This window comes from Cyprinodon tularosa, unplaced genomic scaffold, assembly GCF_016077235.1.
Source record: "Cyprinodon tularosa strain WSP-4 unplaced genomic scaffold, ASM1607723v1 ctg41, whole genome shotgun sequence".
NCBI classification, from domain to species: domain Eukaryota; kingdom Metazoa; phylum Chordata; class Actinopteri; order Cyprinodontiformes; family Cyprinodontidae; genus Cyprinodon; species Cyprinodon tularosa.
In genome coordinates this window covers 1,705,524-1,724,193 of record NW_024039130.1, presented here as the reverse complement: position 1 = coordinate 1,724,193, position 18,670 = coordinate 1,705,524, and the positions used below count along the sequence as shown (strand labels likewise).

The 18,670-nt window shown below is 37.2% G+C and overlaps 2 protein-coding genes across 4 annotated transcripts; one reads left to right on the top strand and one right to left on the bottom strand.

The window, feature by feature from the left end:
* Positions 1-2,408, top strand: med29 (mediator complex subunit 29). The gene is made up of 4 exons (XM_038298556.1): positions 1-194; positions 296-354; positions 441-525; positions 1,969-2,408. The coding sequence occupies exons 1-4, from the start codon at positions 30-32 to the stop codon at positions 2,194-2,196; spliced, it is 537 nt and encodes a 178-aa protein (XP_038154484.1). The 5' UTR covers positions 1-29; the 3' UTR covers positions 2,197-2,408.
* A 1,272-nt stretch (positions 2,409-3,680) lies between these two features.
* mlf1 (myeloid leukemia factor 1) lies at positions 3,681-17,064 on the bottom strand. 3 transcript variants are annotated; one of them, XM_038298549.1, is made up of 8 exons: positions 16,902-17,062; positions 13,959-14,127; positions 6,558-6,602; positions 5,725-5,808; positions 5,484-5,612; positions 4,160-4,319; positions 3,909-4,071; positions 3,681-3,778 (listed from the first exon to the last, which is right to left on the bottom strand). In XM_038298549.1, the coding sequence occupies exons 1-8, from the start codon at positions 16,946-16,948 to the stop codon at positions 3,724-3,726; spliced, it is 852 nt and encodes a 283-aa protein (XP_038154477.1). In that variant the 5' UTR covers positions 16,949-17,062; the 3' UTR covers positions 3,681-3,723. The 3 variants fall into 3 exon arrangements, with proteins under 3 accessions (XP_038154477.1, XP_038154478.1, XP_038154479.1); XM_038298550.1 differs by having other exon boundaries at positions 13,959-14,124; positions 16,902-17,061; XM_038298551.1 differs by lacking the exon at positions 6,558-6,602 and having other exon boundaries at positions 16,902-17,064.
* Positions 17,065-18,670: the final 1,606 nt, after the last annotated feature.

The following is an 18,670-nucleotide window of genomic DNA, read 5'->3' as shown; positions in this document are numbered from 1 at the left end:
CGTAATATCTTTGTTAGTTATTGAGCAAGATGGCGTCTCAGCAACTTCAATCTGCTGGTCAATTGTCTCAAGCCGGTTTACAACAAACTGCATCAATGCAACAGCAGCAGCAACAGCAGCTCAGTCAACAACAAGACTTTGATCCAGTTCATAGATTTAAGATGCTTATTCCGCAGCTTAAGGAGAGTTTACAGGTAATTACCCCGCTATTAGCTAGCTAAATGATGGATACTATTGCTGCCTCAAGATATCCTGCCTGTCTAATATATATATAAACATCTTTAATTTTCAATAGAATCTAATGAAGATCGCAGCATTAAATTTGGCTCATAACACATCAATTGATAACGGCGTGTAAGTAGAGTATCAGTCCTTTTTTTTTAGCCTCCACTCAATAAGCGTTGTTCTTCTAAAAGCTGTTTTTATTTCTGTTTGTTCAGTAAAAGCAGCGACACGCCAGTTCAACGTTTTGATAAAAGTTTGGAGGAGTTTTACGCCCTTTGTGACCAAGTGGAGCTGTGTTTGGTAAGGCTGTACCTCAGTTAACATGTTCTCTTTAAAGCTGGAAGCTGAAAAAACACCTTTATATATGGAAGTCTGATTAAAAATAATACTAATATAATTTTTCCTGCAAATTAATAAACTTGTATATATTTATAAAGCTATAATCGGCATTAGAATTTGAGCAGATTTCATGAACAACCCATCCAGTTAATTTGCACAACAAAATGAAAATCATATAAACCAATATGTAAGAAGTGAAAGGACACTGGGAAAATGATTTAAAATGCATTGTTTAATTCAAAGTATTTATATTTTCAATTGAAAGTCTTGATTTATGACAGCCTTTAGTTTCCTGCATAGACAACCAGTCTCTCTTATCAGTCGTGTGTGATTTTGACCCATTCTTCCACAAAAAAAAATTGTCCAGCCTTCCCCTTCCTTGAATTTAGAGCTGTAGATGTTTTCATTGTATCTCTGTAGTATCTAGATTCAGTTAGTGGTTTATTTTCCTTCTCCACATTCACTTGAAAGCTTCATTAACATTATTATTATGACCCCTCACAACCCCACCCTGAACTGTTCTCCCTGCTGCCCTCTGGAAAGAGACTTTGAAGCATCCCATCCAGCAGATTCCAGAACAGTTTCTTCCCCACTGCCATTAGACTGCTAAATGTTATATATAATGGGTTATAAAAAAACCCCTGAATGTTGTAACTGTAACTATACAGTTGTATGTTTACATCACTTTTCTTCACCACAGCAGGGTTTTTTTTGCACTGCACTTAAAAAAAATGAAAAGGTCTAGAGAGCTGTACTAAAACATTTCTTTTTGTTTACACTTGTGTGTACAAAATTAGAAAATAAAATATGTCCAAGTCTTTAAGTCTAAATTAATCTTGCCTTTAAGGTCATGGTTTTACCCAAATATCCACCTTTGACTTACCTAGTCCTGCTAGATGAGTACAGATCTTTTATGTAATTTCTCTAATACCCCCTCTTTATGTATACTGGCATAGAGCTGCACACTGTTATGATCCCACCTCCAGAATTCCCTTTTGGATTGGTGGTTTATGGGTAATATCTTCAGCCTTTTGACCTTTAAATGTTTTCAGTTCAAAGTTTATCCTTCCAGTATTTTTTAGGCATATCTTAATGTGTTTGAACAAACCGTGAACACACTTTCATAAAGTTTTCTGTTGTTTCTTTGAAACAAACATCACAGTTTTAATGCAGTCTTTATTGTCTACTGGATCTTAGGCAGAAGAAACAAAAGAGCCATCCGAAGAGTTTTAAAAAAGTCATGATTATTCATCTCCAGTCAAAATAAATTTTTTACCAAATGAAATGTTGTGATTGAAAGCTTTCATTTGGCAAGACTTTTATATTCTAAGATAGCTATCGTGTGCTTTATTTTGAATGAAACACCTACCTTACAAATAATCACTTTCTTTTTCTTATGTCCAGCGTCTGGCGTACGAGTGCCTCTCTCAGAGCATTGACAGTGCCAAACATTCCCCCAATTTGGTCCCTACAGCCACCAAACCAGACACGGTGCAGACGGAGTCCATGTCTTATGCCCAGTACCTCAGCATGATCAAGTCTCAGATTTCCTGTGCCAAAGATATCCACAATGCTTTGCTGGAGTGCTCTAAGAAGATCGCAGGAAAAGGACAGCCTCCGGGCATGGTGTAAACTCTGACTAAATATTTATAATTTTTTTTTTTTTTTTGGTATGTTATAAGAGGAGGCAAAGCCACAATTTTCCATGTTTTTATTTTTTATTTTGGTTAAATGCTGTGTAAATATTCCTGACAGTGATGCTTTGTGACCAGCAGGAGGCAACAAAGTTCCAAGAACTATTTTGTAACCTGTTTGTATTGACTATTAAAACTTTTTTCTGCACACCTTGATCACTTTAATCAGTATAAACAGGAAAATATGCCAAATTCTTTCTTATTTGGTTCTTTTTTTTTAATGAAAAAGCTTCAAAAGAGAACATGATGACAAGGTGATGAATTACACACTAAACTCAAAGGTGGTGAATCACACTAATATCCAAAAGCGAAGTTTTGTTGTATGTAGAAAGAGGACAAATCTTCACATTTGACGTAGAGAGGGGTTGAACAAGAGCTTTTAAGATCAGAGGCTCGGAAGTGTCCTGAAGTTTGATGGTCTGATTATACAAACAAGCTAGTGTTGTATGGTTGGCCTGCAGCTGCACAACACCTCAGGCACATCCAAGCGACTGACAAGTGCTGCCAACCAAAAATACTTCTGAGTCACCAGTAGGCGTAAAAAGGTCATCAAAGTATACTTGCACTCTCGTGCTCAGGTATCTAATAAAATAAAACAGCAATGGGAATGCTAAAAGGTAGCATCAGATTACTTTCCACTCATTTATTTTCAGACACCCTGAACTGATGATTTAAAACATAAAGTACAAGAATATAGTTGTATGTATTCAGTGGATCTGCTGTGTTTTCTGGACTTTGCAGTAAAGCAGAAGGTTCCACATATGCAAACAAGCAACAATATTAAAAGAAAAGTTCAAGCGTTTTTGTACAAAGAATAAAACTTTTAAATACATTTAGACATGAATTGTAAACATAACTACATATATCCTACAAGCATTGCTTTATTTCACATAAAGAACTCAGTGTTTCACAAAGAAAGTGTGAAAATGTGATCTTTTTATAAAGGTTAAAGTGAAACAGCTGTTTTCATGTAACCCAAAAAACTCATTTTAATGCTATCCTTACTTGACCTTCTAGTTTATGTGGGTGACACTACACTTTCCATTTTTAGGTACTGGATTAAAGATGAGACGTTTGGAATATTGTTTACAATCTAATCCTGCTATAAACTTCCCCTGCTGACCTGCTCACTGTTTCCTGGTCTTAAAGAGCTTGGTGCTCTTCACTGTGTTGATGCGTAATTTGTCGTACAGATTTAATTGAAAAAAAAAATAAAATACTTCTATAGACATAAAGCTTTTTAGATGCTTCATAAGTGACCATAAGTCCAAGCCAGATGTTAAGAGGAAACATCTAAAACATGCAGGTCAGTGAGGGCACCCAGGAACAGATACGTAAAATAACATTGTCTGTCGAGCTATTATTAGAACGTTCTCGGTTTGGTGGTGTGTGTTTCTGTAGGGGACAGGCACCACTGTGAGCTTTGAGTTTCTTAAAAGACTTTTAATAACACAAAGACAAACGTTTACTGGTTGGGTTTGTTTGAGTCTTTACCCTCCAACATGCTCTTCCTTTTATCTCTGGGGAAAGACGAACAAAATAAGCACAAAAAAAATATTAATTGATTCACTTTATAAACATGTGTGCATATATTCCACCTGATCTACATCCAGGCTTATAATCAGCGCTGCATGAGGCCTAAACACTGACCTGTGGTGCTGCTCAGGAGCAGGGAGGGCAGCGTTATGCTGCTCAGGAGCAGGGAGGGCGGCGTGGTGGGCAGCATGGAGCTGCACAAGGTTAGACATGGGGGCTGATGATTGAAACTTGGACACCGCCTGCTGCCATTCCTCATCAAATGACTGTGCTTCAGCTGCAGAGGGGAGATTAAGTTACAGAAGCACAGTGGGAGCTACAGTCAAACTTAGCCTAACTATAAAGATTCAAAATTGTAAACATACATTCATCCATATTTTGAAAGTCCTGGTTGAACTCTCTCTCTCCAGTTTTCTTATTGCATTTCTTCTCCACAACATGCCCTTTGTCCTTGATGTGGTGTCCAATCTTCATCTTCTCCAGACCACTTTCAGAGTCTTTAAGGGCTTGGCGTGTCTCCTTAATCTTGGAATGACAGCAAAGTTAAAGCTGTTAGATTGAGAAGGTTTGTTTCTTAAGGGTTTTGGGCACCAATAGGATGTAAATGCTGGATTGCAGCTTAAAATTTCTCAGCAAGTGGATTGGACAAATTCCATCCATATTGATTCTGAACAGTAAAAAATGAACAGATCTAATAGATCTGGATCATTGACAGCAGCCTTCTGAATTACCGGTAACAGTGATATTGTAGGCGAGGTATCGAAATTAGCTGCTGTTGGCATTACAAAGCTGTTCTCACTAAAGGGTTCTTATCTAAAAGGAAGCTGCATTTCTACCCACATGTCTGCACTTCACTTACCCTAAAAAAAGAGAGAGAGCAAGATTTTTAGAGAATAACAGGAAGGCTTAACAGAGTACAGTATCCTTTGCAGCCTTAAGGCTAGGGCTGTGTAAATAGCCTTTTGTATCAGTCCATTTTGAAATTTATTGATTAGGTAATTTTTTCCACACATTTGAAATGAGGACTGGTGGAACGATGTAGAATTGTTTTTTAAGAAAGCTTTAACATTTAAAAATAGGTCAGCCATACTACCAAGCTTGTTTAACCTGGCTGTGGGGAGGCTGAGCTGGTAATTTCATTTATCTGCCTAAATCTCCCAGAAATGCCATTCAGTTCTGCTTTGGAGCTAACTGAAACAATATAAAACTCGTAAGGATAAAACAATTAGTCGTGATAAATCGACTATTGAAATAATTGTCCAATAATTTAGTAATCGATTAGTTGTTAACTGGAGCATAGAGACTATATATGCTCCAGTTAACATATATAGTCTCTGTTTAATTTTGTAAAAAGTCCTCTTTAAGGATGCTTTGGCTATCCGATTATTAATCGAAAAGTAATTGTCAGATTGAAAAATCAGACGTATTTTCTATTGACATTAATCAGGTGTATACACTGCTAAGCCCTATTCAAACCTCTGTCTGGACTAGAGCATACTGGATTTAGGAATAATGGCCGACCTTTGCACATTTCACTGTTGTGGTAAGGATTTAATATAGCCAGATGTTTAAGAGTATAAATATGTGATACAATAATAAAACCGACTTTATCTAATAACACATGTCTAACAATAATCAAATTTAGGAAGTTTCTTCAGAACATTACCACACATATATGCAAACACTTACCCCTCCAGGTGCGCAGCGCGTCTGCGAAGTTGCCTGGAAGACCTTGGGAGGCTCATTTCCAACTTTTGAATATGTCATTATTGATGAAGACCTGAACGAGTGGGTGTTGGAATCTGCTGACAAGTTCTCCTGAAGAACAAGCACATGATATACCAGCACCACTTAATAATACATCTTATTCATACTTACTTACTTAGCACAATCTTAGAATAAAAGAAGCATGTTTTATACATTAACTTACAAAGTTTCTGTTCACTTCTTCCATCCTGTTTCTCACACTGTTCATCACGCTGCCAAACATGCTGAAAGGGTTCTGCATCATGTCCTGCTCCAAAAGACGAAATACCTCATGAGTTTAAAAGCTGCACTGATGTCCCTGCTGGATGTAAAAAGTACATGCACAGAGTGCCATGCTAAATGTTTCCAATGCAGGCCATTTTGCAAGGAGAAATAAAATGCTTTGGGGTTGCTTATCACAGAAACGGGGGGAAAACAAAACAAGAATGGTTCCTTTATTTGTTTCTTCCAGAACTGAGTAAATTCCACAGTTTTAAATATGCAGTGTCAAAGTACATTGACTCTTTTAGAGTTATTACAACAACAACTGGAGTAAGATATACACTATGTAAAGGGTTAATTTCACACAAATTCAGAGTGGGACCAAATGCACTTGGATTGGTGTTAAATTTAACTCTTAAAGTGTTACATTAACACTGCAAAATTGACTGGATACATGCTTAAATAAATCCCTGAGCAGGTTGTCAGTAATCATGAATGTTTGTTAAAACAAATGCAGCAATCCAGTTTTCCACTAAACCACCTGTAACTAGCTGAACACATCCAGGTGTACGTCTGAATGAGACAGCAATCTCTTTAAAGAAATTTAAATAATTTGCAAGGGGAATCAATTCATGAATAAAAATCAGTTTTTAAGGTACATGGTTAATTAATAAATGGCAGAAGAACACATATATATCCTGCTTAACAATCAATGTCATCAAATCAAAGTCAGACATGTTAGCTGCAATTAGAGCATGCACCTGGTCAGAGTCAGACGAGTCAGACCCAACTCACCGTGCTTTCAATGCTGCCAAAAGGCAACAACGACTGGCTAATTTCCTAAGGAGTCAAACATCATAATAATAATTAATAAAAATAATTAAACTTTATTGATCTTAAATTGGGGAAATTTATCTCTGCAGTTAAGCCATCCCCTTGGGGAGCAGTGGGCTGCGTTTAGTATCCTTCCTCAGAACTGCATCTTTATTTCTGAACATGGCGTTCAGCTGCTTACACATTTGGTGAGTCTGCTATTCAAATGAACCACAGTATTTACAACTCTTTAATATGTCAACACTCTAAGATTAGTCAAACTGAACAAAGACAGTTTGTAGACATCCATTAAAAAAAAAGCCCTTCAATTGATTTAGGTCTGAACTTTGATTCTAATACATGATCATGATGTGATCTAAGCCACAGTGTTGGCTGTGTGTCGAGTCGCTGCCCTAGTCTCAAATCTATTGCCGTCTTTAACTGTTTTTGCTCCCGGTTTCTCTCTTTAGATCAACTCTGACCAGCTTTCCTATCTTGGCTGAATAATATAATATCTCAGCCTGATGCAGCCTCTGGCATTGCTCCAGTCATGTTATATTTTTCTCCCCCCCACCAAACTTCAACAAACATTTTTCAGAGTTTGGTAATACTAAAAGAAGCTCTAGTCCATGGAAATTTTGATTTCAGAAGTGGGGGAGGGAGGGGCAAGCATTATTCAATATAACTCCTATAGATAAGTTCAGTGTGTTTTCAAGTAGTTCTTCTGTGTTTATATATTGTATTTTTTTGTGATAATAATATATAACTGCAATAAATTTGATGTATCAGCATATATATACTTTACAAGGTTATTGAAAGCTTTAAAATGTGGAGCGGGATCTTGAAGTGGATGTCCTGCTTTATGGTGCCAATGAAGGTGTTTTAGGAGGGGTGTTACACAGTTCTTTAAATGTAACTTACACTTTGACTTTTAAAGAAGTCTCTTATGACTCTCTTACTTTTTTAGGACATCCTGGCTGCGAGTCTAATAACCAAACACACACACGCACATGACACCAATTCAAAGATTTTTGTAATTAAATACACTTGTTATTAAAACTCTTCTAGATGACGTGACCCAAGAGAAGAAAAAAATGCCTAATTTATAGTAGTAGACTCCATCATCAACTGTTGTATTTTGCAGTCATGTTTTTCTAAAAGACCTTTCTTTCACAGACACGATTCAGAGGAGCATCAGATGTTTGTAAAGTGAGCTTCTCATGAATGACAGCGGTGACAGCCAATCACACAAGAAAAGACGGAGCTCCAATCAGGAGTTTGTGGGCGGTCTAAACTCAGAGAAGTGGGAATCAGCTTGAGCTGCGTTTTTCCGACTGGTCATAGCTCTCAACGATGTCTGTGTACTGTAGCCTAACATTGTTTTGTTTGGACAGTTAAAAAGTGGGGACATGTCGTCTCCCACCCCAAAATGACATCTATGTTCTAGTCTCTAAGAGTCAATGAACAACAAGAACAGAATAAAACAAATCAGAGAATAAAAACTCACTAATGTAAGCTTCTTCAAATCCTTCCAGCACTCGACAAAAGTTTACAGTTCCCATTAAAAGTTTCAATCAAAAAGATTTGATCCAAGTTTTTTATTATTTCCTGCGACAATGTCATCATCAAAAGAAGTAGTGATAGAAAGTATTAAAACAAATTATTGGAATCCCAATCATCAATAAAGCCAAACGGTTGTCCAGCCAATCAGATGTCAATACTTCATTATCTGGACGCATCTTGGTTTCACTGATCAAGGTTCCTAACAAAATCTTCTTTTTTTACCATAAAAATGGTAGGATAAATTAAGGGCTTCCCATCATTCTTAAAGTAACTGTCAGTAAGTTCCTGGGTCTTTCTCTGCCATTGGAAATTCCCCTTGCTTACTTGCTTTTAAAGCAATACACATGTGTATGGGGATGGAAGCTCATGGAAGGTGATTTAAATGAAGCATCCTGCCGCACACATGCTCGGCCTTCCAGGACCACGGGTGTTTGTGACCTCGCCATTTCGGCTACGCGTCTCAACAGCCGGACACTATGTGTGCGAGGGGATTTTCTGGGGTTGCGATATACAGAGTTATTGCGTGTAATCAGTGGGGTGTTGAATGACTTGTGTTCCACGTGTAATTAGGTCGCATCGCCGGAGATTAGAGTGGGGTTTAACACTGAAAGGGAGCCTCGTTCTAGGAAGGGTGAGGTGGGCCGGGCTGTCCAGTCAGGACATGACTCCAGTGGGACTGGAAGGGGGGTCGTAGAGTCCAAGGCTGCCCTCTCAGCTCTTTTTAAAGGTCAAGCTGATGTAAAAAAGCTCCTGAACTGCCAATTTTATCCCACAGAGCATCTATGGACTAATAAATATCAGCTGCATAGCACTATGTATTATACTTAGACTATGAGAAGAGGAGATAACATGGCCAGAAATATTCAGGACTTTCTGGGCCATCAAAAGGGCCATCAGTTCAACAGAGGCAAATAAGAAGTTTTCCTCAATTTATACGACTTCTTTTTCTGATTCCTCTTTGTCGTATTTACACTTTAAAAGACCGATTGTCTTTTTTTCCCTTATGTTTGAATATTTCAGAACTAATTTAATCATCAGACAAAGACAACTTGACCAAAAAGCAACAATTAGAGAAAAATGTCCTTTAATAGGCAATGCTATCCAAACTGACCACCCTGATAATAACAGTTGGTTCCATTTCAACTTTTATTTGAGCTTTCTGAGCATTTGTGGTCAGCCTTGGATTACATAATTCAATACACTCTCAGTAATATTCATCCTGGTTCAGTTATTTATGCACAGCTAAAGTTGGTTTTGTGTGTTGCTCGTTTCTGGGAACATTCGTCACTTTTACATATTTTCTCTGTTTATCGGATCATGTTTCTCACGGCGGTTAGCTGGAGTCACAAAGCTTTAGATATAGCCTTATAAATAATTTCCATGAAAGAGAGATGTCATTGAAAGGATTTCTCATTAGGTTTTTTTATTTCTAATCATTTTTGAGTTCTAGCCTGCTTCATGTTGTCAGACTGGTGCTAATAAAGCAATTTCTTAAACCATCTGAACTGTTTGGGTTTTTTTATTTACGAAATTTATATGATATAAAAAAGAATTTGATCAACTGAGACATGTAAGTGCACAAAAACTGGAAAACTGTAAACAAACAACAAAATGATCACCGGTGCGCATGGATAACGTCATACACACTCCGCTTTGTTAGTAAAAGATATAAATATAAATGATATAACCGCGCATGTCTGGGAGACAGTGATTCGCCTACATGTTATGAATGCTGGTGTACCATAAAGAATAAATTATGAACAGTTTAGTTTGTGCCTTCAACTCGTTGCGCATAGGAACACGTTACTTGGATTACAAAACCGAATATCTTCAGAACAGCTCCAAATGCCACAAAACTAATATGGATGAGTAGAACATGATGTAATAACGTAAAATCAAGGGGCCAATGTAAAAAAAAAAAAAACGGTGTTCCCCTTTATGCTCCTGGTAATTATTTCTATTATTTCTCCTAAAGACAGCGCAGACTATATAAAATGTTAGTAAAAAGACAGTTCATTTAAATAATCTAATAAAACATTAGTGCTGTTATAAGACATTGCTTCTGTGAACAGGTGCCTCAATGAATGAAGGCTCTAGTCTACAGGTGTAATGTGACCCTGGCAGTGGGTCAGTACGGGCAACTAGTGCAGGCGTCCAAACTCATGTCAATATTGCAAGATGGAACTGTGGCTGTTTGAGCTTACAAACATATTTTGGACCCATATGTGTGTGTGTTTCAAATGTATCTCTGTGTGCACATTTGCGCCTGTGATACTGGAGAACAGCTTGGGAGCGAGCTGTCTGTCATCTAGCAGCTAATGCACCAGCGATGCCAAGTTCTGCGAAACAGATGGCTGAAAGGAGCAACAATGAGAGAATAGAGCGGCCAGTGACATCTGAACATAGACTACATGCCATGAAAAAGGCAGATATCAGAGCGCCACTTAGGATTTCACCACTGCTGGACTGAGCTTCCACTGAAACCTTTGCAATTATTATTTTTTTTTTTTTTTTAGTTTTTTCCTGACATTAATAAACATGGGATATACCCGCTTATGCAGTTTTTGTTGCATGCATCTTTGCCGTGGTTTATTACTCTAATGATTGTCACTATTAACGGTACTCGATAATTATAGACTTCTGTTGGGTTTTTATATGTTGACTAAAACAGAAAATCTTTGTTTTATGTCACAGTAACTTCAAGTGGACTGAAATGCAGCTTTCTTCACTTTTAAATGAATACTTAATCATTTTATCAGTAATTTTACAGAGAAACATAAAACAAACCCATAATCATTAATAAACTATTCTCATAATGGGCTTTTTTCTACAGTAGCTACTATCACTGTGGTTCTTTAGTGAAGTAGGATGAACCCTCCAGCTCCTTACAGCAGAAAGCAGAGTGCTTGGGACTGAGGTCACACCTCTGATGTAAGCCATTATCAAGGATAAATATACCAGCTCTCATGGGACCTTGGATTAAAGCAGGTGACTCACACCAACTTTGACTCAGGATCAAATATACACCACTACTCTACATCCAGTACATGTTCTTATCACGCCAGATAAATGAATACCACAATGGTACTGAGCAAAGCAGATGTAGATGCAGATGTTGAATCTGTCATTACATTATCTGCAAATAAGTGTTTGGATTGATGCTGTGTGGCTTGTAATCTCATTTTTATGTCTGGTTCATTTGTTTCTAAACTGATGTAAATAGCTAGTGTCATTCATTCTCTCATTAAGCAACCTTTTAGTATAATAAGGTACCTTTACTCTTTCATACCCTTAACTTCAATGTTATTTTGAGACGATTTTGGGAATAATAATAAAACTATTAATCATGTAGATAGATCAGCACAAAAATACATTACTGGCTTGTTTTCAGTGTATCAACCACAGAAATGCTCAGGTTGTCTGGTTCTAATCTACATTGATCCCACTGATCTAGGAAAAACTCTCAGAAAAATGTGAAAGTCAAAATACCCTAATTTGCTTTAAATCACAGATAAAACATATATTTTTTTAAAAGTGGCCTTTAAAGTCATAGGGAAATGGCTGTTCCAACCGCTGCATTTCTGAATTCTCCCGAGTGGTGCCTGACTACATAAGTGAATAAAGTGAATGTGATTGGTTGTTTATCAAGGGGGCAGGATTGTTGTGGTGGAAGGTTCGCAAGCATTTTGGTTGTGGCCAGTTTGTCTGAAGCATCTTGCTAACCAGCTAGCAACTTAGTGCTAGTAGGTTCCTAATGGAAAATCACATTGGGACCAAGTGGCACTTAGCAACGACACTGTCAAGGAACGCTATGTACAGCGGAAACATGCAAGAGGAGGAGAGTTTTGAGGCGGAGGTCGCGGATGAGTCTCCTCTGTCATACATTTTTTTTTCACAGGAGGAAAACGGTGAAAAAGTTGTTGTTAAAGAGGATGCCAGGGTTGCAGAAGCTTCATTTGGTGTAGAAGGCTTACAACCGTACATGTTTGAGCCCTTGCCTCGCAACGCTGCCAGTTCTGTTAGCTCTATGCCTGCAGTAGACACAGACGTCCATCCCCGTGAACACTGGGACAGAACTCAATTGTAAAGTAAAAGATTCTTATTTCCTATTTCAACCGTTGCGTATATTAGCGGCGACATATGAATCAAGATGCTATGACCAAAAAAAATTTGATTGACAGATGACCGTTGATATGATTGGCCGAATTTAGGCGTACAGGCTGACGTATAACGAACTGGCCTGCATAAAATAAGACAGGATTTTTCTTTTTAAATTGAAATTTTCTAACTTTTGGGACAATATTGTCTGATAAAGAGTACATTTATATACATGTTTAAGCCAGAATGATTTGACATTTAAATATGACTTCCCTACGACTTTAACTGTGCTATCTAAACATTATTAGTTGTTTCCATTCCAACGTTCCTTTCATTTTTCTTTTAGAAATTGTTTTATCTTTTTTTAATATAATGACTTATTTTGATTAGTTTTTATTCCTTAATTTTTTTATTGCCTTTATGTCTCTGCAATGTGGATTTCTTTTTCTTCTTGTGCAGGTCTCTTAATTGTCATGCTACAGAAAAGTGCTATAGAAATAAACTTTCCTTTCGTTGCCTTGCCTTGTTTATTTCGCTTCAGTATGTTCTGTGGGGGCATCAGAGATTTGTTAGAGAACATCAGTGAAAAAACAGCATCGTAGAAAGCAAGGAACACCCCAGATTAGTCAGTTTGCATCGCAGACAATAAAGGTTTTGCACTCCACAGTTCATTCTTCTGTTGAAATGTGCCGAAAAAGAATGTAATTGTTTAAATCTGAGGTTCTCTGTCCTGGTCGCCGAGTATGACTATCCTGCACATTTTAGGTGTCTTCTTAGTGCCACGCACCTGACTTATATGAAGGGATAATTAACAGGCTTCTGCAGCATTTGACGGCCTCTAAGCATGCAGCACACTGGTGCCTGAACAATAGGATTGAGAACCACTGATTTAAATAAAACTTGTCTAGTTATAGAGTGGGATAAAAAGGGGAGGTGACTAACTATGTGGAAGGAGTTTTAATATGTGACTTTATGGCTTTAATGTGAAAAGAAACAAATAAAGCACAAAAAAAAAACACAATATAAAGCATGGTGGTGGCAGCATCATGCTGTTGGATCCTTGAGCAAAGACCCTTAACCTGACACTGCTCCGGGCGCCACACAATGGTAGCCCACTGCTCCCCTAAGGGATGGGTTAAATGCAGAGAGTGAATTTCGTTGCTCTGTACTTGTGACAGTTTAATAACAATAAAAAGCTGGATATGCATGTTTGTAACTATAAGGTAAATAATGCCACTGCTCTTGCACTAAACTGTAGTGATGCTGCCTCACCATTTTCACCATAGACACCCCTCAAAAAAATCAGAGAATTCTTCTCTAACCTATCAGCACATCTGAGAAGCATTAGGCAAAAATTAGAGGGGCTCCTTAACACATTGTCCAAGAAGTCTGTGCTTCTATTTACAATAATGTATTGGGTTGGCGGAAAAATATGCTATTAATAGCCCTTCTAACCGTTAAGAGAGGCCAAACGAAATTGCCCTTCTACAAAACCAGACACTAACATGGGCAATCGCCTCTGCAAGTAGAGTATCAGTTACAGTAGAAGTGGACAGCCTCCCAGCCTGGCCTTAGTAAACACAGAGCCTCCTCCAAACATTAACGGACAGTTGAAATGTGGGAAATAAGCAGGGACGACCCTAAATGATAACCAAATGGTAGCACACCGGCTACACTAGAGGAGATATGTTCTTTTTGTTTTACAGTCTATGTTCTTCTCACCCTGTGCTGGTTTCTGAGGGAAAGAGATGAGCTTGGAGACTCTGCTACATTACGTCTGCGGTTTCTCCCATCTGTGATGCTGGGCATGGAGGATGCACCAAAAGGTTCGGAGAAGCTGCGCATCATCTGCCTCATGTGGTCCCTATGAGCAGAAAATGGATCGCTGCTGCTGGTGAAAAAAAAAAAGGACATCTTAATGTTCGCACATATTCTAAAACAGAAAAAAACACGTCATTGTATGTTATTTCATGTCGGACTTGCAGAATGTGGCACTTGCTGTGAAGATAAAATCTTAAAAAAACATGTGACATGTATATGTACAGCATGCAACCCTATGAGTCAACACTTAATGGAGACAATTAAAGCTGTAAAGTTTAGGTGGATGGCTCTATTGGCTTTGAAATCCTTTATCACGGAAGACCCTAAACCAGGTCCAAGAAATGTGTCTGTGGGCATCAATTTTCTGCACAGCTTCAAAGTTAATATCTCTACATTTCTAACACCCAAATCCTGAGATAAAAAGTTACTATACTTCTATTATATCTTAAATTTCTTAATCTTCCTCTGTTTCTTTGTTTCAGGAATGTACGGAAGAGGATTAGCGCCACTGAAAAAAATTTAAAAAGTTAGCCCGGTTTTTTTAATTTTATTTCTGTATAAGAATTCTGAATTTACTTTCAGAATTCTGACTCTATTCTCAGAATTATTACTTTATTCTCAAAATTCTGACTTTAATCTCAGAATTATGACTTTTTCCTCAGAATTCTGAATTTAATCTCAGAATTCTGACTGAATTCTGACAGCTAACAAACATGTTAGCATCAAGCCGTAGCCATGTCTGTTTTAGAGACTAGCTCTCTTGTTTTAATCACCTTCTGCTCTTCCATTAATTAAATAGCATCACAAGAGACCCCTCAGGCACGTTAAAAGTCACCTAATTCCGCCATTTTCCACCAATGTGTTTCTGGCCCTCCCAAACAACTCACATATTTGTCAGTGATGCTGAGTGCTCCCACATCTCTTCCTTTATGGTGCCCATCTATATTAAGATCCAAAATTCTGAGATTAAAGTCAGAACTCTCATATTAAAGTCAGAATTCTGAGAAAAAGGTCAGAATTCTGAGAAAAAAAGTCAGAATTCTGAGAAAAAAAGTCAGAATTCTCAGAAAAAAGTCAGAATTCTCGGAAAAAAGTCAGAAATCTGAGGTTAAAGTCAGAATTCTGAATTTTTTCCCCATATTAACTAAATTAATATTTAAAAATAAGTTAACTTTTTTTTTTCCAGTGGCGCTTATCCTCTTCCGTAATATGGAGTTGTAAAAACATGCACGTCAGTGAAAAATAAATAAATAAGAAAAGTATGACCAGTTTTATATTTAGACCACAGCAGCCCTTTTCAAACAGACATATTTACTGGTGTTTCAAACCTTTGTTTTTCCTAAAATGTATAGCAACAGTAAAATATAGTTTAGTAATGTTGTAAGAATTTCCATTGCAGGGTTTTTAATAGTGCACTTACCTTGTAAAAAAAAATCTGAATTCTGAGATTAAAGTCAGAATTCTGTGATTAAAGTCAGAATTCTGAGATTAAAGTCAGAACTCTGTGATTAAAGTCAGAATTCTGAGATTAAAGTCAGAACTCTGTGATTAAAGTCAGAATTCTGAGATTAAAGTCAGAATTCTGAGAAAAAAAGACAGAATTCTGAGATTAAATTTTTACCCATATTAAACTGAAATAATAATTAAAAATCAGTTAACTTTTTTTTTTTTTTCCAGTGGTCCTAATCCTCTTCCATAATGACCACGGCTTTTAGAAGATGTAAAATGTCTTGAAGAAACAAGAGAGGTCCTGTTAAATAATTTTTTAACACTTAGGATCTTGATATTTCCATAACTGGGAATCTAAGTCCACTTCTCATCAGCTGTTTCCAGCTTTCCTGTTCCTATTTAAAAACATCACTGCAGTAAAACTGCCACCTTGGGTTAAGGAGTGATTTTAGGCTTTTTACGACAACTAAACAAACTCACAACTCTTTCATAGAAGTCAGTCATTGAATTTTTTTTTCTGTTAAATGTGAACTCCATATTTATTTGTATTTTGTTTAATTTTAATTTAATTTAACTCAATACTTTTTTGTTGCTTAATTTAAACTTAATTTAACTTTTTGCCCTGTAAGATGCTGGTAACCTTCATTTCCAGAGGGAGTCTTCCCAAGGGATCAATAAAGTTCTGTCTAGGTCTAAGTCTGAGTCTAAGTCAGATCTGCAGCGATTTGGATGTCTGGAGCTAGTCCAGACCTCTGTAAGGTGGGATTCTTTAATGCAACCATTACTCTCTCCTCCTTTCTCACTCAAAAGCAGTTCGTGGTGGAATTAGGCTTTCTTTTTGCAAAATGTTTTCTGAAGGAACACAAAACGACTCATATTTCCTGGGAGCTCACCGGGGATAAATTCTTTAATGAACACACCGCACTGAAATAAGAAGCTCGCCTAAAATACATTTCTCCAGCCTTAACACTTGACTTAGAAGTCGGGTCAAGTGTGTCCACAGCAATGCTCTGCAGGCATGGATCATGTCAGAGACAGAGCAGCCCGATGACACTGTCAACACTAACACAGACACGGACAGAAAGCTTTTCTTTAAACTATTTTTATTTAGATCTATTGAAAAAAAGTTGCACTTTTAAAATATTAGGCACACTTATAACGAGAGGTGCAAATCTTTGCAGGTTTCAACCAGCTTCATGGCAGCTGTGGCTAAGTAACCAGCTGTGGCTAAGTAACCAACATGATAAAACACCCCATGTTTTTTTTTTCTTTTTTTGTGTATCTAACGCTCAATCAAACCTCTAACATTTCTTCCACACTATTATCAAATTTCTACCCATTCATGTAAAAAATAAAGTGTGAAAATTTTGAATTTACGACAATTTGGATACTTACGTAAAAAACGGGTCATCATCAAAGTCCTTCAGCAAGCTGTTAAACATGTTCACAGATTCACGACAAAAACAAAAATATTTTCCTCTTTAAAACAGAAGTCCACCTTTAGTCCACCGCTTCACATGAAGTTAGAGAGTGAACTAGAGAACCAAAGTCACTCTGATATGAAGACGTCACGGAAATCCTGCACTCCTATTGGCTCTTGTTTAAAAACAGGTTTCATCCACGCGCTGTCTGTTAGGGGGCGGCTGCTATGGCAACGGCACTCCAGAAATTTCTTTTAAAACTCCTAGGGCTTATCAATCATGTGCATATTTCTAGAGTATTCCCTTTCCTTATCTAAATTTTGCACAAAGCGTTAATGTGAACCAACAGTCCCGAGCTTTACGTCAGAAAGGGATCGAGCAATTATAACTCATGTGGTTGATTTATTATTTAATTTGAAGTTTCTAAAAGTTTTTATGCACACCTAATTTGCAGAAACATCTACCCTCTGATTTTACAAATGCAAGTCAGCACTCATATAACCAAGTTTATGATGCATTTGATGTTTTTAGTAATTATTTTATTTTGACACCAACTGTCTGGAGACTATAATAGTGACAGCATGTCCCAGAGTCAGTATAGGTTTACCATCTGGATGCTCCACAAATAGCTGCATGGGTTGTCTCATCTCCATCAATATATCTCAACTAGCAACACAACACTGGGAAAACATAAACATACACACACACCCCATGCTTGAGTAAAAAGAGGAAAGTTTGCAGGAGGAGAGACCATTACTGTCAATGTGCAGGATTACAGTTGGCATGGGCATGTGTGAATATCAATGTAGATCTATAAATATGCATTTGAACTAACATGTGACAACATTCCTGGGAATGCAAGTACCAATTTAATGTAGGTTGGTTATGCAACCTCGTTAATATTATTTACAAAGCTTCACATCAAGCATATCTTTTTATGTTTAGATCAAGGCTATGTTCTGAACGTGTCCAGTTCTGGTCTTTAAATTTTGACACATTTTCTTACTTTAGTGAGAGATAAGCCCTGGCCCAGAAATTGCTATATTTGGTGTGACCCCTGCAGGGATGGTGATATCAGGTGCACAATCAGATTCCATTTTACTTTCATCTCTATTGGCCAGATGTTTTATTCTACGTAACTTGAAGTCAGAGAGGCCTCCCACACACAGGCGATGGGTTGAGGATGTGATGACACACTTAAAACTTGAGAAAATGTACAGAAGATGATTAGGGAAATTGGGAAAAAAAAGTTAACTGATTTTTTTAGTTCATAATGGGGGGAAAGTGTCAGAACCCAGGACTTTTATCTCAGAATTTCTACCCGTCCCCCCCCCATATTAAACTCAAATTATTTAATTTTTGTTTTAAGTTAACCAATTTTTGTATCTTGTTTGATTCAAATAAGATAAAAAATGGCCCTAATCCTCAGCAGCCATTTCTAGAATATATTTGGTTACAATTCCCTGCTGAAAACACCGGGAAATAATTTAATCCTAGGCTCTGTAACCTTACTGCAACAAGTGGATATTAATCTATCAATTTATATTATTATCTTTTTTTTTCCTCTTACAATCTTATGTGTATATGTTACCTGATTTTTTCCCCTGTTATTATCAGTTTATTGCTTATTTTGGGATTGTTGTTTGGTTGTTATTTTGTATGTATAATTCAAATCCCAATAAAAAGATTTGAAAAATAATAGCTCAACAAGGCTCTGTTACAATTCTGGCTGGATATTAGGAC

Bases quoted from the DNA above. Each gene is read 5' to 3' on its own strand.
- mlf1 (XM_038298549.1), bottom strand. From the start codon at position 16,948: ATGTTTAACAGCTTGCTGAAGGACTTTGATGATGACCCGTTTTTTAC. The intron at 6,603-13,958 runs GTGAGAAGAACA...TTGACTCCTTAG, and splicing joins CCCTCAGAAACCAGCACAGG to GAAATTAGCCAGTCGTTGTT. The intron at 4,320-5,483 runs GTAAGTGTTTGC...TGTCATTCCAAG, and splicing joins CGCGCTGCGCACCTGGAGGG to ATTAAGGAGACACGCCAAGC.
- med29 (XM_038298556.1), top strand. From the start codon at position 30: ATGGCGTCTCAGCAACTTCAATCTGCTGGTCAATTGTCTCAAGCCGGT. The intron at 195-295 runs GTAATTACCCCG...AATTTTCAATAG, and splicing joins AGCTTAAGGAGAGTTTACAG to AATCTAATGAAGATCGCAGC. The intron at 355-440 runs GTAAGTAGAGTA...CTGTTTGTTCAG, and splicing joins ACATCAATTGATAACGGCGT to TAAAAGCAGCGACACGCCAG.